General features: G+C 41.4%; 1 protein-coding gene across 1 annotated transcript in view; it reads right to left on the bottom strand.

The window, feature by feature from the left end:
• nrxn2b (neurexin 2b) overlaps positions 1 to 19,179 on the bottom strand; it is a 590,949-nt gene that overhangs the window by 27,412 nt on the left and 544,358 nt on the right. The window contains 2 exon segments of the mRNA XM_062444511.1: positions 1,228 to 1,317; positions 18,143 to 18,314. Of these exon segments, the coding sequence (XP_062300495.1) occupies positions 1,228 to 1,317; positions 18,143 to 18,314 (262 nt within the window).

The following is a 19,179-nucleotide window of genomic DNA, read 5'->3' as shown; positions in this document are numbered from 1 at the left end:
TATCGTTCACACTACCGTTTCAAAGGAGCCCCTAAAGCTAATTGGCTAATGCTTAAAACTCTTAATTCATAATCTCAATACATCTCTTAACCAAATAGAGAAGCTAATGGAAAACTTATCAAGTCTAAAGCTTTGGACATTCTGATAATCCACACAAAACCCACAGATTCTCATCTCTACATGGTCGATTTTATACTCTAAATACTCTAGTTACGCTTTCTTGATTTTCAATCTACCAGACTTCACAATATGCACAGAAGTGCATGAGAAATGAATATCTGTGATGCTTTCACTGTAACACGGAAACTATTTGGGACTCAGCTGCATTTAACTTTCCCTCAAATTTATTTTATTCCAGTTTTATTTAATTTTTAATTTTCTTTTTTTAAAGAATCAACCACCTTCAGCAGCACAAACACGCGGCACAAGACAAAGAGGTTGGGACATTCGGTACTCAAAGGGTTAAAGAGTCATCACTTTGATGGGACCACATTGGATGGTCTAGTTATGGCTAGTTAAGCATAAATGTAGGGCGGAAAGTGGCGCCCGCACACTGCAAAGAATGTAGATCACTGAACAACAGTCCCTTTAACTTTTAGTGACTTCCATATGGGGGGGGGTCTGTTTCTTGAAAATCCAGTTAAAAAGTGATATTTTTTTGGTTTGTTTTCATGAGTGATTAAGTATAGTCAATGCAAGTTCACATTCAGCCAACAAAAGACACAGGAAAGAAGCAAACGTAATCAAGAGTCTATTTACATGTGGTCAAGTTATTGAGGGGGTTATGTCGGGTTATTTGGGGGTTATTCCTCTGAAGAGATGCAGCCCCAGTTTAAGGTGCTCTGGATACGGTCCCCTGGATATCTGCACTGCAATGCTAGATGGTGCTATTATTTAAAACTATGTACTGCCAATTATTACACAGTGCAAGCTGTAATGTAACAATATGTAATAGAAAACAACAAATCTTCCAAAAATGTCTTATTGACAGGTTGTTTTCAGTTATTAATAGAAATAAAGAATAATTGAAGGTGATGAGTTGTGATATATGAGCCAATCATTATTTGGGTTATTAGATTTGAAGATTGGGGGGGGGGGGACCTGAAGGTCTGTTAAAGAGCCAAATCACATTCACCCTTGTTGTATGGCACTGCACCTCCTCCAGAGTGGTGGTTAACGGTAGGTTAGGCGGTTAGATCATTAGTGGAGTTAAAGGGATTTTATTACCTTTGTCGAGTAGCCACTCGTCAACTACCCGACCGAGTCGGTATGGGATTCTTTGTCTAGCAATAGCCAGGCGCTCATTATCAAAGTTCCCTTTAAGAAATTTGGAGAAGACAAATTAAGAGAGGTTACAAAAAATCTGGAAGTTGAAAGGTTAGAGGTTAGAAGGGCAACATGGCAAATGTTTAGCAAGTTATGTACTTTAAATCAGCTTTAGTTAGGACAGGAAGAACTTGAGGAAGTGTTTTTGGGCTGGTTTGTTTGGTTAGGCAAGTTAACAGCATTCTAGTTACCTTGAGTTTAAATGATTTTTTAAAATGTACTAACAAGTTAAACAGATTTATAAATTATTTAGATATAGTATTGCATTTGTAGAATTGCTAACTTATGATAGCTGTCCGCAAAGTCAATACACTTTAGAAAATGCATTAGCAGTAATGAAGTAAATTAAGCTAGAATCACACACAGAACCAGCAATCATTGAACAACAGAATTATTACACTGTGGAAGAATAAAGCAGAAAAAAAGACATTTCAGTGTCAGCAATAAAGCATTGTTATTTCACATGAGCAAGAGATAATCACACAGTACTAAAACACATTTCATGGTTGCTTCAAGGAAGACATTTTTTTAGTTCCCGTTTCACACAAAGAGTCACTGATTAGCAGATCACCACTGCACACATCCGACAACAGGATGGCATTTTGCCCGTGTTGCATCACTTCACTTTGAATCTGACTCTTTTACTTCAACTAAGGCGAAAAGGATTTAGTGAAATTGTCAGCATTCTGTTTTTCTCAGGTTTTTTTCCCTTATGCAATAATTGAGCATTTCTCAGTGGCACTTGGCAATTAGCATCACTTCATCAGCGTGTCAAAGAAGTTTCATCGTCGCTGTGCAAACTTATTATCCCTCACTTCACTTCAATCAACCTCTGGGTCATGCTGCGTACATCTCCAACACCGTCAACAGGCTGGAATTAAGGGAGATGAGGGCTGATGGTGGCCACGCTAGAGCTTTGATGAAGCCTTATGTGGTGGCAATGTCAGAGGCTTAATTAGGAGTTATTATTGTCTATGCCAAACAGCAATATTTGCATATTGTAGGCTAAAAATCAGAGAGCGATTCCCAAAATGGGGTCAGGGAATCCCGAGGCGTCCTTGAGGAGGGACTGAGTTCCAGGAAAATGAAGGACAAGCTATTATCGCCATCATTTACTGAAAAGTATCCAATTTACGACAGGCAGGAGTGAGAAATAGCATCAAAAATGTGTATCTCTCTAAATACAAGGTGACACAATTCAAATGCAAAGGAGTGTTCATGGCAAATAGTGTATGTATGAAGTGTTTTATTTGAACTCTTGATAGCTTAATTACCTCCCACTAACCCAAGCGCCTAGGAACTCACAAAAAGCAAGCTTCTGTTTTCTGACTTCTGTTTACTCCAGCTCCTGTTATAATTTGCTACTGCAAGTCAAAATGAACCACATACATAACTGTGGTAAAGTAGATGTCCCTGTAATGAACTGCAGCTTTAGTTTTACCATAAATCTACAAAAAACAAAATCCTTAAATTACCGAAAACACAATCTGAGCAAATTAGAGTTTGAGGTTTGAGACATGAAACGTTGCAGAGCCGGTGGGCTGGACGGATACTGCCGAAATGATATGAGACAAGTCAAAGACTGGGAGAGTTTGGGAGCAATGTCTAAACAGCAAACAAGAGCTCAAAGTATATACTGCATCTTAACTAGTATCCTTTGATTTTTGCTCCCCCACTCTGTGCTGCTGCAGAGATCTAAAATAGACCACCTCTCAGTTCTGCAATACCTACTTCCACTCCCCAGGGGTCTCTCTACCCACGCCTGCCTGCGCAATAATGTCTCACACAGGCTGAGGAGGTGTGTGTGTGTATACTGTACAGTATATGAATATACACTGTTGTTTATGCATAAGGGAGAGGGTCATTGTGAAAAAATGTCATGGCAGTGGAAAGAAAGAAGATGAAATTGAAGGACAGATGGCAGATGGAGAAGTGTAGCACAGCCATGATGAACATGTAAGAGTAGGCGGTTCTCAAGAGCCATATGAGTCAGTTGCATTCATATGCTGCACCTGTAGCTTTGTGTTCATCTGTGTGCGAAATGACTCAAAGGTTCAGGTCAGATGAAAGAAATGATAGGAAGGAAATGAAGCAGTTAAAATTGTTATTAGATGTTTTGATGTTTCTGTTACATATAACTGTTGGTAATGATGCCTTTTATTACCTGCGATAATCCCTCAATTAACCCTGCAGGGGGTCTGAAAAGTCTAAAAGGAAGAACCATTTTTATTGTTATGGTAGTATTTTCCTTTAGTTTTAAGTGATTTGAAAACCACTATTTGAAAGGAAAATTGCCAGATTTCACATTGCATGATTACAGATATTCTTTGTTTAGTGGCAGCAAACTGTTTTAAATTCAGAGAAAAATGTATTGTATCATGTTAGTGTTGTGTTCAAATCACACTTAAAGGGGTCATACAATGAAAAACTCACTTTTTCAGTGCTTGCCAATATATATTTGGGTCTCTGATGTGCCGACTATCACACAAACTGTGGAATAAGACCACCCAGTCAGTTAGTGTGGGTTGGCTTGCTCTGAATTTAGATGTTTCAACAAGCCGTTTAACTTTGATGCCCCCTCTTATGTCATTTGGGGCCTCATTTAAAATGCCTCTGCATCGTGTGGTGCAAGTGACTGATTTGAGATAAACAGTGTGAACATTGAAGCTCATTCGAAGTTAAGATTGGTGGTTTAGTGATGGTTAGAAAAGACTTGGCTGGTGAGGTGGTTTGAGTATATGGGGGGGGGGGGCTGATGTGTAGGGTTGATACATGGCATTGTTACTGCAGCAACTAACAACATAATTTCAGGCCGCTTCAGGAACCAAAAACTGGTTATGGTAAGGGGTATGACATTTCCGACATTCTCTAAGCAGCTGGCCAATCACAACAGAATGTGCTTTTTCAGAAGGAGCCAAGACAGCTCGTTTCAGGCTGAGTGAGAGAGAGTGGCTGTATCTATGGCCTGTACAGCTGTAACTAGGAGCTTTTTGACCATAAAAACATGCTAACATTTGTAAGACCACAATAATAAAACTGGGAAAGGGGCATTATATGACCTCCTTAAGATTAGCAAGGTTCCACTTGGTGATTAGCCTCCTGTAAAAGCAGTGTAGCAATTACAGTGTGCCAGGCACACAGCCCCACTTTAGAGAAGACATGGGCACTCTGCTGCAATCACTGAATTAGAGGAGGAGAGACGGTAGCTGCTGGTAGCAGAGAGAGTGAAGGGAAAGATGGGGAGAAAAGAGGGGTGTCGTGGGTGAGGGAGGGGGGGTTGCAGAGGAAAAAGGTGATCAAAATAATAACAGAATGAAAAGAAAATAGTGGGAGGCAGTAGTCCTCAGTGAGATGAATCAATCCTGTGAGTGCATGTTCTCCTCCTACTGCTGCATCTGCTATCTCATCCACAAATCCTGACTAAATCTTCACCCTCTCCTGATGTTGCCTGAGTCACACTGAGGCAGGGAAAGTGCAGAAAGAACTGTCAAGCACTTCCAATAACTTAATCCTATGGAATATCCATTTTATCATCCAAATAATTGACTATCAGCTGCAGCAATGTCATTCTCCCTCTAGTGGCAGCCGTGAGACACTGCAGTCAGGAAACTGCACAGGTAGTGATTTCTTAAAGGACCAGTGTGTAGGATTTAGTGGCACCTAGCTGTGACATTCCAGATTGCAAGCAGCTGAATACTCCTCCTCTTCCAAGCGTGTAGGAGAACATATGTTAGCTGCAAAACTTACGGAAATATGCGAAAGGCTAGAGCCAGTGTTTGGTGGAAAATGACCCGCTCCCTCTGTAGACATTAAGGGCTAATTCAACACAATGATTCTTATTTTCATAAGATTATACTAATTACAACAAACTTTAATATTATATTCAATTTCTGCCAATACATTACCTAAATCTTACACACTGGCCCTTTTAAATGGTTTTAGTCTCCTTTTTCACTCTACAGAATCTTTCCTAATACTTTTCCTTTTCTTACTTATTCATTCATCCTTGCTTGCTTGTCTTCCTCCATCCGTACTTCTGTCCTTGTCCTCCCCTTGTTCTCAAACAATCCTTCATCCACGCTTCATTCTGTCCTCTTCCTCACCCTCCTGCCAAAGTCCATTTTGATTTCTTTTTCCTCTAATTCCTCCAATGCACCATTCTGTCCTTGCACCCTCACTTCCTCCTCCTTTTTCCATTAATTCTTCTTTACTTTGCTCCTTCCTTTTTCTTTCCTCTTCTATCCCCTACTTTCCCTGTTCACCTTCTTCAACTGCAATTAGTTTCTGTTCTTGCTTTCAAAATTCCCTCTTCCCTTCATCCACAGTCTCCTCCTTTCATCTTCCACCCCCCCACATTTCTCTCACTTGCTCTCAATTTCCTCCCTTTGTTTGTTTACCTTCACTCCATCCTTCTTCATTGCCTGCTAACATAGTGGCTTTATTACCGAAAGATTAAATGTGCCCAAATGTGAACTAGGCAATGCCATCCATTACAACACAAACACACACACAGTTTGACTAAGTGTAAGGTGGGGGAAAGTAATAAATGTTAAGAGTGAGTTGCAATGTGTGTGAGTAAAGTATGCAAATGTGTGTGTCCTCGTTCCCTGGCAAACAGGAGTGAGTGACAACATCATTAACTACCAAAAAAAATAACCGAGGAATCAACAAACAATGGTTTTGTGCACCTACTCAAACCAAAAGGATGGACATGAAGAAGAAAACAAGGGAAGTGACTATGGAGAACAGAATGTGATTGTGAATTTAATTTTAGCAAAACTGGCTGTAGAGCTATAGGAGAATGAAAAGGCACAAAGTTGTATTGGACAGGTGTTTGTGTCATCTACACCGCAGTGTATGAAAATCTGAATTCCTGCGTGTCCTGCTTGTTTGTTTGCATCTGTTTGCGCTTGGATCATTGGAGAAATAAGTCATTCTGAGTGAACCGCTGAAACTTTTCCCTTCTCGCTCTTCTCTGCACCAGCTGAAGCCTGCTCTGCATTAGAATGGGGGGATAGATTAAACAGCTGGGCCCTTCTCTTCTCCCCCACTGCCATTATCACACTCGCTGTGCTCCCAAGACTATTCCCGTTGCTTGATATGAAAGGCAGCGAAACAATGCTATCTGACCTGGCGCTCAAGGAAATCTGATATACAAGAGAGAGAAAAATAAACCAGTAAATCAAACAGTAGATTAAAGCTGTTAAGGCATATATTTTTTCTTTAATAGCCAAATGGACACCAGTAGATATATGTTTACATGTGACTAACATTACTTTAAAGGCGTACTCCACTGATTTTCCATGTTAAAGTCAATGTGTTTCTCATTTCAGAAAAATACTCATACTGTATATACTTGTATAATTTCCTCTGTGGCTTCAGAGGAACTTTTTCAAGCATGAGAAAATAACCATGTTTTTGGACATTCACCCATAGTAGTGACTTAAAGTTAAAATGCCCCTGTTGTGTCCTTTAAAAAAAATGAGTGTCCTCTAATATTTTGTAGTATTCAGATTTTGAGCTGACACATGTAAACGTTGTATAACAAACGTTATTTGGGATAGTATCCTGACACTGTTCTGGATTGTGGTGCGAGTAATATTATGGACTAATATTTTTTGTACTTATGTGCAGCAGTCTCTAGCCAGTTATTGGGTTGAAACATGGCCTAAATAAATGAGTCTTAAGATGCCAGAATTGTATTTTCCTGGACTGGTTACAGATAACAGAATGAATCATATATATTCTGTTATTGTTCATATTGTTTTTTTGTAATTTATTTAATCTGTTCATCTTGTATCCATAAGGCATGTATAATTGCTGAACATATGGGCAACAAATGTTAATCTCTAATTAAAGGTACATATAAGTAGCTTAAGCCAGGGTATGAATACATGCTCCCTGATAATGACTCACACTGAACATCAGAGGCTGGTTCACATTTATCAACACTAGTCATGTATGTTTTCCAGCCAACACGCCTGCGGCTCTAAAGCTCCTGAGGCCAGGAGCGTCCATCCTGAAACACTGGTTTTCATCTCTAATCCGGAAGCCAGAAACTTGTCTCGCCTCCTATTGGGCCCCGTGTTTGGTGCATGGAGCATCAGCTGGATTTACAGCCATGATGGGACCCTTCCTGTGCTGGTGCCGCAGCTGCTGTGCCAGGGGCAGCACAAGGGTACGCTGATTGACTGGCACCTTGGGGAGACACAAAGCTAGGTGGGGGGCGGTTGTGAGGCAATCTCGCCATGCTGGGAGTGTAGAGTATCTGTTTCTGTGTCTGTCTGGGAGAGCTGGACTCCGGTGAGCTGATAATCCAGCATATGAATCACACGCTGTTCTTTTTCGCTCTCCGTCTCCTGCTGTATCAGTGCATGTGTGTGCATCTGTGTGAACACATGTGAGTGTGTGTGTGGAGACTCTCCAAGTAGCCAACTGTATATCATGTAGCTCTGCAGGCAGCCAGATGCCCTTGTACAGGACACCCACATCGGAAATCCATCCACAAGAATGGAGATTACATTGGAGACGGTTGGCCACCGGCCATCCTGCTCTCCCTGCCTGTTACAGAAACCTCTCTCTGTCAAGCTAGCCTCATTTTGTTTTTCATTAGGCAACTTTAGATGGATTGCTCTCACCCACCGGGCGTTTTTGTGAGCAGATGGGGAAAAGAAACCTGTAACCCTGTGCTAGTAAATGCATCTGGAAAAGTCCATTTTGTCTATAATTAAGTCTTAAAACTTATTTTCTCAAAACAAAATCTGCCAGTAAAGTAAAAAAATTATTTCAACCTATTTCTGATATAATTGTATTAATATATTTCTAGGGTGTCAGTATCTTGACAGCAGGCACAATAAGAAAAAATCAAGAAAAATGACTTATGATTTTAGAAGTACTTAAGATTATCTTACTGCACAGCCGTGTTTGTTCACTTGTTTTAAGAAGACGATTTTCAGCTCTCACACATGAATCAAACTTCTTTGATAAGATGGTGTTTTTGACAGTGCCTTGTTTTCTCCTCCAGCTCTTTTATGGCAAAGATGGCAGACAAGTTGTGTTTCTTTATGTGAACCGCGCGTGAAAAAGGAACCGATTTACCTACCCACCACCCTCCTTTGTTCAATGTAAATACATCGTCCACCGCTGGTGTCGGCGTGCGTTTCAAACAGACGATATCTCACTGTTTTAACTGTTCTCATCTTTCATCTGTGCAGCAGTTATCAATCCAGCAGCTCGTTTCCATTTCCTCCCCTCTCTCTACTCGCTTTGACAGGATCCTCACCACCTTTCATCTTGGCCACGGTGGATTTGTGTTAGGGTGGCTGCCAGAGTGAGCCCCCCGACTCATGTGGAAATCAAAGTTGTCACTTCTCTAATTACCCAAAGCAATCTTTTCCCTCTCCTGCTCTGCACTACTTAGCTGCCTCTCCCTCTCTCTCTTTCCCCTCATCATTACTTTCTTCACTATTTCTCTGTTCGCTCGCTCTCCATCATCCCATAGCCACAGGCCAATAATTGGAGATACCTTCCAACTGTGCAAGATCCAATCAGAATGTGTCGCAGAGCACCAGAGGCCCAATAAGAACCAACAGAATGAAGGGAACTGTCATCAGTGACAAGTGACTAAGCTCGCTGACTTCAATTAATTCTTTCTGACTGTTTTTGCAACACTTTCCTGAATATAATGATGAGTAAAACAGAAATCCAAACTATGACAAATGCCAGTCACGCACCATATCAGATCAATGGCCCAGGAGAATTTGCAGTTGCAATATTTTGTGCTTGAGGGTGTTGTAAGATAGGAGTGTGACTTTAAAACTCCACCTGTTACAACACCAATTATATGACAAGCACTACACAGTAAGTTTAATTTATGTGCCAATTTATTGTGCCATGACAGATTGAAAGAGAAATCAGAATTCTTCTCAGTAGCATTGAGGCTGTAATATTTAATGGGTACTAGTGAGTCCTGTATTCAAAGCCATGTGAAAAAATGTACTTGAGTTAACAAGTGTGTTGGTAAAAATTAAGGTACTCAAGGACTTTAAGAGAAGAGTGCACTTAGTTTCCAATTTAGTTAATTAATGCATACACACAAGCCTTTCAATAAAGACTACCTTCATGAACATTTTAAAGTTCATTTTAGTCCTGAAATAATTAACTCATTTATTGGTTAAACCCTGGAAAATTTCAAGCAAAAATGCAAAACATTAGCCATTTGTTCAAATTCTTTACTTCTTTTTTAGTTTTATATCAGGTGAGTATTCTTGGCTTTTTGACAAAACAAGACATCTGAAGACATCACCATGGCTCTGAAAAATGACTTACATTACATTACTTGCAGCCTTTTGTCATTTTGGAAGCTGTTGTTTGTGTTGTTGTTCAGTTGTATTGTGCTACTGTATGTTGAGACGTGTTTCTATCCCATTTATATATAAGAAATATTACTGGGCTGCAGTAGTTTAAGCTCAGTGTATTGTTGTAATATTGCTGGAGCTGGTTGGCACTAATTTAAACTACTTTGTGTACCGTATGTTGCTAGTTTAATATAGGACAAAGGCAATGGATTATATATAATTAGCTGATGAGATGTTTTGTTCGTCAAATCTTCCTGTAGTGGAATAAAAGGTGTAATATTTCCCTCTGAAATGTAGTGGGGACCTAAAATGTACTTAGTTACTTTCCACCACAGCCTGATATATGGACTTCTGCAAAGTGGAATGAATCTGACTTTCACCACACAGCCTTGTGTTCACAATTTAATTACCAAAAAAACCCACCTGAAATGACCCTGATTAGTATACAGGTATAGGTTCTAAGCTATAAGATAGTAAAGATAGTTTCCTGCTGATGCCACACTGTGCTCTGTGCATCGCCCCAAAGCCACACAATCATCTATCATCTTCTGCTCAGTGGACCATCAAAGTATAGAGCCTCTTTTCCATACTCCGTGCTTGAAGGCCCGAGCTAGTGAAGTGAAATCTCATCCATGCTCAGCCAAAGTCCATATGCCTGCAGTCATTTGTCTGACTGTGGTGCCTTGTAAAAAAAGTGCACCCCTCTCTCCTCTCCTGTCCGAATCCTGTTGCTCTCCCCTACTTTTAGCATTTTAGCTTGCACCGCTGAGTGCTTTTATATTGCTTTTGCCAACGGGAAGAGAGAAGCACATCTCCTGGGCTGCCTCAACCTCCCCTCCTCACATAGTCTCTTTATCTTGTGTGTGCTCGCGGTTGGGTTTCTTCCTCTAAGAGTGTGGAGGTCGCAAAAAGACTAAGATGGATATCTAAAAACAGTGGAGACATAAAGGAAAAGATAAAAAAAGGGGGGGTAGGAGGAAGGAAAGAGCTCAGCTGAGAGCTTTGTTGACCCCTTTTCTTAGACCATTTATCTGAGGAGTAGGAACATCTTAACAGCTCAGTCAGAAGAGCTGGAACTGACGTTGCTGGCACAAAGACGTTCTCCTCTAATGGTCAGGCTTCACAGTGAACGGATCCTCTAAATGCCTCACAGAATGAAAACAGGGAATGAAAATACTTTGCTTCTCTCTTTGATTTATGATCTGTATTAAGTAGTGTGTTGGTCTCCTAAAAATGAACATTGTTGTGTCTGAGTTCATTTCCAGTAGCAAGTAATTTGTGTGTTTGTAATGAAATGATTTCTGACAATATTACATTGTGTGTGCGTGTGTCTACGTACATGTGAGGGGCGAGCACATGCTGCATTATAATGTACAGGCTCTATGTAATCTTCCCTGCTGTGATGCAATCCAATTTGGGAAGTGCTTATTATTCAGTAACATGCAAAGCCTCATCCATCATGGTGGTGAAAGCAGCTAGCTTCCAGGCACGCATACTGGATCTCGCCTCCGTATTTTTTCCTCCCCACACCTCTCCTTTCTCCTTCTCTCCATTCTTATTCTCCTTCAGTCCATCATCTTCAAGCAATGCATTCCCGGCACTTTGCTGTAGACTACTATTGCTTTTCCTCTCCTTTATCTCCCCTGCCGTCAACCCGTCTATCAGTGCATTACTCCCCCCCCCCACTGCTACTTCCTCTGTCATATTCTACTCAACTGCAACCCAGTCAAAAAACTAAAGTAAAGTGACAGTTTTATAATAGATCTACTGCCTGTAAATACTGGCAAGTGAGAAAGAAACAGATAAGTGAGGAAGAAAGACGGCGCACTGTGCGCTCTCATTGGTCATAATGACACCGTTATGAGGCAGCAAAATATGGTAATCACAGCCAATACATTGCAATGGTGACAATATAACTACGGGTATAAAATGCATAATGATTATCCAAAGCTCAGGGGGGACCGCAATGAAGTTAAAATGCCAAGTGTGGTATTAACCCTCAGGAAATGGATGGATTTCTACCACAAGCTCCCTTCTTACTGTAATGTCATAATTTACTGTGGCGAATGACTATAATCACAAAAAAAAAAAGAAAGAGTCAATGTGAGACGATTATCAAAGAGAGACGATGACGGGGGAGTGTAAGACAAAGGAGAGAGAGAGAGGGAGAGATAGGTAGGCATTTCTGCAACAACACCTCCATACACACTCCCAGGTGCACACATACTCTCAAACATTATGCAGTTTTTCTTAGTTGCTTTGGCACATTTCCTGAAATATTTTATATAATAAGTTATCAGCACTACAGAAGCATATCCAAAAAGAGCTTATACCTGCAGCAAAACATTAAAGTTAACCTGCAAAATGGTGTAATTCACGCAAAACCTTGAATTCAGGTTTCAAAATTAAGTTATGGAGTCAATAAATAAGTCATTGCCTACAAAATGACACATTGCTTTGACACTGTGTAAAAAAAGGTGGTCAAAATGTTTTGACGTTTTGTCAGTGACAGTAGACTGTGGAAGTGTGTTTCTCATCTTCTGTTTTCCTAACAGTCTTGTCTGTCGTGTTTTTACCTGACACTTAATGCTCGCTGTACCAGACTGTTTTTCTGGAGCTTACTGACTGCTATTGTGTATCTAAGTGAATACTCTTCAGACACTGACTTCAAGAGTACAAGGTTTCACATTCCAGTTAGTAAAGTAAACGAGCAGACCAGTGCAGTAAACAGAAAAGAAAAAAAAAGAAAATTGAAAGAAAACATAGGTCTACTGTGTGCAGCAGTGTAGTCATAAAATAAAGTTACAGTACTGGACTCAGGGGACTTCCTGTCGCTCCTTTCTGTTTGGCCACAGATCATCAACCTCACACCTAATGCCCTCCCTTGCAATGCAACAGGGGGAGCATCATCCTGTATGCTTCAGCCGTGACTTACACCTGTAAGCTAGTTGGACATCAGGTACCACACGGGGCCAGAGCAGTGACACTTACATTTTGGCATTGAAAACAAAACCTCAACTGAAATAGGAAACATTGGCATTGAAACACTTGAACTGAGAAATAAACAAATAAATGGCAATCTTAAAAGGTTGTTATTTCATTTTGATATATTTTGCATTATGATGCATTTCTTAATGTCAATCTTCAGATTTTTGTCTGTCACTGTTTGCTGGGCCTACATTACCCAGTATGCATTGTGGTCTGATGAGATTTTGAGCCAGGCTGTTGTCATGTATGCTATAGGACTGTTAATATGTCACTTTTCACTTTTTTAATATGTTTTCAGGCAAGAAAGTGACCATTTAGATTCCCAATATGTGGTTAGTTTATCCAAATAATGCCTTTTTGTAAATCTGCTGCAATGTTTCTGAGACCAGCTGGACATCTCACAGCAGCAGCCCAAGTCCAACGTCTTCATACAGGGGAGAAAATGTTCTGATGAACTGATCTGAGCAGCTCTATGGTGATTCACTGCTGGCTCTAATGTCTCCATGCCTGTGTTTTATTTTTCAGTGGAACTTGTTTCAGTGCCAGTACAACTTTTTCCCAGTAAAACTGTTTCAATGCCAATGTTTCCTTTTTTCAGTTCAGGTTTTGGTTTCAATGCCAAATTTTATATTCAATGCCAAAATCTAACTGCTGCAGTTCTGGCCCCATAGTGCGATCGGTTGATCTAAGATGTGAGAAAAATCTCATTCGGAAGTAAAGTTCGAGTCTGACCATTTATCAATTTAACAGACTTCATGACTGCTCCATATGAGTGCAATTAATGGAACATGGCTCAGCAGATTTGGACAATTAGCTGAACTATTCTGCATGTGGTGACTTACACAATGAAATAATTCTCACATATTTTTGAGAGTAAAACTATTTGGCAACCAATAATTGTTTAACTCAGACATTTGAACTCAGTAATTTGCCTAAATGTGCTAAAACATTGGCAAATAGTAACAAAGAAGTGGTGCACATTGAACAAAGTGTTGTAAAGAATTTTTAAATAATGTTTTGACAACTTAGACTGCAATTCGAGAATTGAGCCATAGCAGCTGACAAAAACTGTAATATTCAGCATCTAAACAGAAAAGTGATACAGACAGACCCCCCCCCCCCCACACACACACACACACACACACACACACTCCTCCCTTCACCACTCTGGGACATTTTCTCCCATGAAGCACTTTCTTTCTCCCTAGTTGGATTCTTTTGGAAGCGGAAGCTACTGGAAGGGTGGCTGGCTCCTTCTTAGAGGAGGATTAATGCTGTAGCAGGCCCCCACTCGCTAAATCTGACCTCCCCTTTGAGTGTCTGAACATCATGATCAGTTAGGGGGTGAGGAGGAGGAGGAGGGTGGGGGAGGAGAGCTGGAGAGCTGGGAGAGGAAAAAGGATGAGAATTGAGGAGCACATGCACATACTGATCATTTTGGACAGATGCTGCTAGTAGTTGATTGTTGGTGGACAGGCAGGAACACAATGCAGAGATCTAATGATGTTAAAGAAAAGTACTTATATTAGTAATTTAAGTGTTATAGTTAGCCTGTGTAACTTTTGCTGAGCAGCAGCCACTGAGGCCAAAAGCTGCAATTACCAGATAATGGTAAATGCTAAATGTAGTGTAACGGCAGCAGAATCACAGGAGCAATCTACACACTGATTCAGTTATATCAGTTACTGTGCATGGCAATATCTATCTAGAGTTAGTTAACATTTGACCAAGTAAAGTTAGTTTTATTTGTCAAAGTAAGAATGTGTTAGTCTTGTTTTCAGGTTATTGAGAAATAAGAATACTTTACTTCTGCATTATGTGTTCAGTTTCAATAACCACATGGGTCAGAGTGGATTATCCTGAGTAAGTGTTTTTATTAAGATCAGATTCTTTGATAAAATGCTCTCTAAAAGAATCTTCCTTGGAATAAATGTCGCTCTACAACTCTAATAAGAAGAAGATTTAGCCTGGTCACAGCTCAAACCAGCAGCGGTTCAGCTATGAATTTTAATTTAGAACACTGATGAGGATGCAATGTCCTGGCTATGTGTTTATCTGAATAATAATACACAGCCGTCGGCCAATCAGAACTGAATATTCTTTAGGGCGATGGTATAAAGTTGTAAATAAACTACTTCAGACTAAACAATTATCCCCATCAGATCTGTTGCCTTCCTCACAGCAGATGACCAGTAAATAAAGGGAATCGGGTGTGAAATTGTACAATTATAGTCCATATGGCACCGCTGGTAACATCTGTCTGTTTATCTGTGGCCAGGTTGAGGTGTTCGGTGTGAACACAGGGACGCTTTTTTATTGAGTCTGCCATTTTGGAAATGTGGGATGGTTGGGGTGGGCCAACAACTGTTGCTGCAGGACCCACTGGGGACACCTGACACACTGGATTAGCTGGCTGGGCACTCCTCTGACACTTTTTGTCTGCTCTATGTCCATCAAATGCATACATTCACACAAACACACACGCACACGCACACACACACACACACACACACAGGATGCACTTTGTCATGCGCGCAGTTGGATGTGTGTACTCTCGCACGTTGAATCAGACACGGGCCAAAACACCCACAGACGCGCGCTCCCCGGGGACGACAAACATCACTTCTTGGGTCATCAGGAGATGTGTTGCTTTGCTGTAAGAATGCGCCTGACCCGTGACGACCATGTTTGCTGTCAACATCCTGTCTCTCCAAATCATCACCTTGCCGTGGCCTTCTGTTTATAAGCCTGCTGCTGGCAAGCCCCGGCGTCACATGGAAAGCAACACACACACACACACACACACACACACACACACACACACACACACTACTCTGAATCTAACACATGTTTAGGCTAATAATAGTGTGGTAGGAGATGTGTGTGTATGTGTTGGGGAAAGATATAGAAAGATACCCTGTCGCTGTCTTTTTCGTAAGGGGTAACAGATTCATATTCTCTCCGTAATTTCTACCGTCCTTGTCCTTCCTCCTCTGGGAACCGTGTTCTTGGGCCGTGGTCGACAAGAAAATGAAATCCCACGTGCAAGCACTGTATGCACAAGCATTAGACAGGCCTCTAAACTGCAATGGCGTCCCAATGAGACTGCCTGATGTGGGTCACAGCAGTCCCTTTGGGGAAGGAGATTTCACAGGAAACGGCGCGCCCTCGTTTTGTTTGAAGACTGAGACAAATTTGGCACCTGTAACACCTCATGGAGGGCCCCTGTTAGAGGCATCTTTCATGACAACTTGTTCTACTTTCTTCTAAATCTGGCAACATGGACATTTAAAGATGTGTTTTTTCAGAATTCCATGGGGACAACATAACTATTACATTGAAGAAAATGAGGCAGGTTTGAATGCATTTCAATACAGTGAGTATTTTGTCCCGTTTATAGAATCAGAGGATGATTTAATCTCCCATCTGGGTCACAGGAACTTGTTCCAGCGAGGGAGCCCCCCCTTTTTCTTCCTTTTCTCTACAAAATAAAATCTTACTCTCTCTTTTCGCACACCTCCTGTCTCAGTTAGGAAGTTGCCATCCCCACAACCTCCATTCATCCCTCGTTCACTCGCTCCCCTACGTATTCCTCCGCCCTTTTGCGCCTCAGCCTCATCCGAGGTTTTGCTTTCCTAATGTGTAACATCTCTGTTTCCCCAGGACGCCGCCCCGCCAGACGATGACGACTGGAACCTTCAAAGAGGGTGCCGGAGTCTTCAAAGCGGGTGCCCAAAAATACTTGGAGTGTATCTAGCTCACATAAATGAATCAAAGCTACTCTACACACTTACTAGTCCCAACCACCCCCCCAATCCATTTCCTTCCCTTAGTCTCCATAACCTTCTAAAACTTCAGACGGGCTCCAGCCCCCAAGTGCTCAAAACTCATCTAGTAAACTAACAAACAACAACAAAATAACACTCTTCAATTCTTGATCAACAGAGGAAAAGGAAAGTGATGTCTGACGGAGACAACAGCAGCAGTAAGGAGGGCGGAAGGGAAGAGGAATAAAAAGAATACAATATGGGTGCATTAATGTTTCTTTAAGAAACAAAACACAGACTTGCATGATGACACTGACTTGTCAATGTGAACAGGCTGCTCTGCTGTTATTTTCTGAGTGGTTAGTGCTATTGTTAGATGAAGGCTCCCTCTTTGGAGCCTGTTGCTGTCGCGAAAAGGGCTGCATTTCCATCATAATAACAACTGAAAAGAGTGAACTGTCACAGGGCGCTTCCTCCTCTGGCTGTGATGCATGCCCCTCAGTCCGGCCTCGCTGTGCTGATGGATGAGCCAGAGAATACACTTTTCTCAATGCCAAAACAAAGCCTCAAAATATGGGATCACTGCTGTGACAGAGAATGTCACGGTTCCACTGCCGTATATGTCAGCTAGAGTAAATATCATGGCCACATTAACAGCACTCTCCCTGCTGTTTGAAACAATGAGGACGCATAGACGGTGCTTTCAGATAACAGAGATGGAGCGCATTGACCTCAGTGGGGACGGTGATTTACAAGTCGAACAATGTCAATGTAGAATCAGAATACTAGCAGATTGGTGAATGTGCCAGTGCCTCTGGGCTTTTTAAAAACCCTCCTGTTTTTGTATTTACTATATTAGTTCTTCATGTGATCATTAATACCTACCACAGGCAGGCAGACAGCCCGGCTTAGCCTGGTGTTTAACAAATGCGAACTCGTGTCGGGAACACAAAATGTCTTCCTTTGAACAACAATGAACAAAGGGGAAGCACAATGGAGAGAGAAATTAAGTGAGAGCTTCAGCACGACCAAAAATAGCCTTATAATTCAGGCCCAAATAGAATAGCATGATTATGGTTAAACAACAAGCGGGGGGAATTAGCACGCTCCCAGCAGTGACTCATCGGATGTTTGCCCTCCTTTAGAGTCTGTATGTGTAAATGATGCCGCGTCTGTTTATCTTGAAGCCGAGGCATGACTTATAAACACCTCCACGTACTTTCCCAGCATGAAGTGTCCTCCCTCTGTATGCTGCCCAAGATCTGAGCGCACCAACCATACCTGGCTGGCATATTCACATTTTGCTGGCCTCGATTCAACGCTGGCTTTCACAGTGCCAGGAGCTACAATGGTAGACTAACTGCAGAGAGCTGGATGCTCTTAGATGGGAGATTGCTTGCCTGAGGAAGGCTGTTTGGCTCTTCCTGCTTTTCAGACTAGAACCTGACTTAATCACCTAGAATAATGCAGGCGTGCTCTAAATATGAATGTCATGATAAATAAACCAGAACCCTCACAGAATGTTCTTTTAAAAAAAAAAATCACATTTGGTGGAACATGGGGGGTTGAATTAAAGAATCATTTTTCTTTTCCAAAGCTTCTTTTTCTCTCTCCACTGTGTTTTCCACATGATTCAATACTGTAAAAGTATTACCCTGATAACAATACCTCCCTCAGACCCCAGATCAGGGCCCATGTTCCTACCTGATGGGAAACGTTCGATGACGGGCTGGTTGTCCACCTGTAGTGTGGCGTTGCCACCGCTGCGTGTGAATCGCACCACATGGTATTTGCCGTCGCTCACCATCACCGCGCTCTCCTCGATGATTATGTCGTCCGTTCCCACGTTGAAGATCACGCCGATCTTTCCCCTTTCCTGTGGACATAGCAGGACAGAGAACATTGTGAGAAGAATGTACCAGCACAGAGGAAAAATACAAAAACAAGGATTCACAAACACATTCCAGACATATTTCACAGCTTCACATTTGCTGCATTTTAAAGGACCAGCGTGTGAGATTTAGGAGGATCTATTGGCAGAAATGGAGTATATTTATAGGTATGTTTGTTAGTGTATAATCCCATGAAAACAATAATCACTGTGTTTGTCACCTTAGAATGAGCCCTTTACATCTACATAGGAAGCCTCTTCCACAGAGGCCCCTGTGTTGCTTTACCATGTTTCTACAGTAGCTCAGAACAGACAAACCAAACACTTGCTCTAGAGTTTATCTACATGCTTGGAGGGAAAGGCTTGAGTGGAGGGGTTGTTCAGTTGGTTACAATCTCCAACCTCACTGCTAGATACCACTAAATCCTACACACTTGCACTTTTAACCTCTGAAACTTTATTTTCCTGGAAAAAAACTGGGTATAAACAAAAAAGTCCAACCAAGTTATCCCAAGTTTTTCCTGTCTGCCCATCCATATCAGACCAACCTGCCTTTCTCTCCATAACTAACAGCTCATTGGGTTACACTTATGATTGATTTCTCACTGTCTAATTTCCCCAACATCCTGCCTCAAAAGAAAAAACACATAAAGGAAGTTTGATACCTTATCATGAAGTAATGGGCTGCACTGGGACCTTTAATAATAGGATATGGAGTATTTTTAGCCATGCTGCTAGTGGTATGGCAATATCAGCCAGTCAGCTGGTTCACCACTTTGCTCCAAACACATATATCTCAACAAATATTGTATAGATTGGCATGAAACTTTGTAAAGATATTCAAGATTCC

The sequence above is a fragment of the Scomber scombrus genome, chromosome 23 (assembly GCF_963691925.1).
Source record: "Scomber scombrus chromosome 23, fScoSco1.1, whole genome shotgun sequence".
NCBI lineage: Eukaryota > Metazoa > Chordata > Actinopteri > Scombriformes > Scombridae > Scomber > Scomber scombrus.
This window is presented reverse-complemented; position numbering and strand designations above follow the sequence as displayed.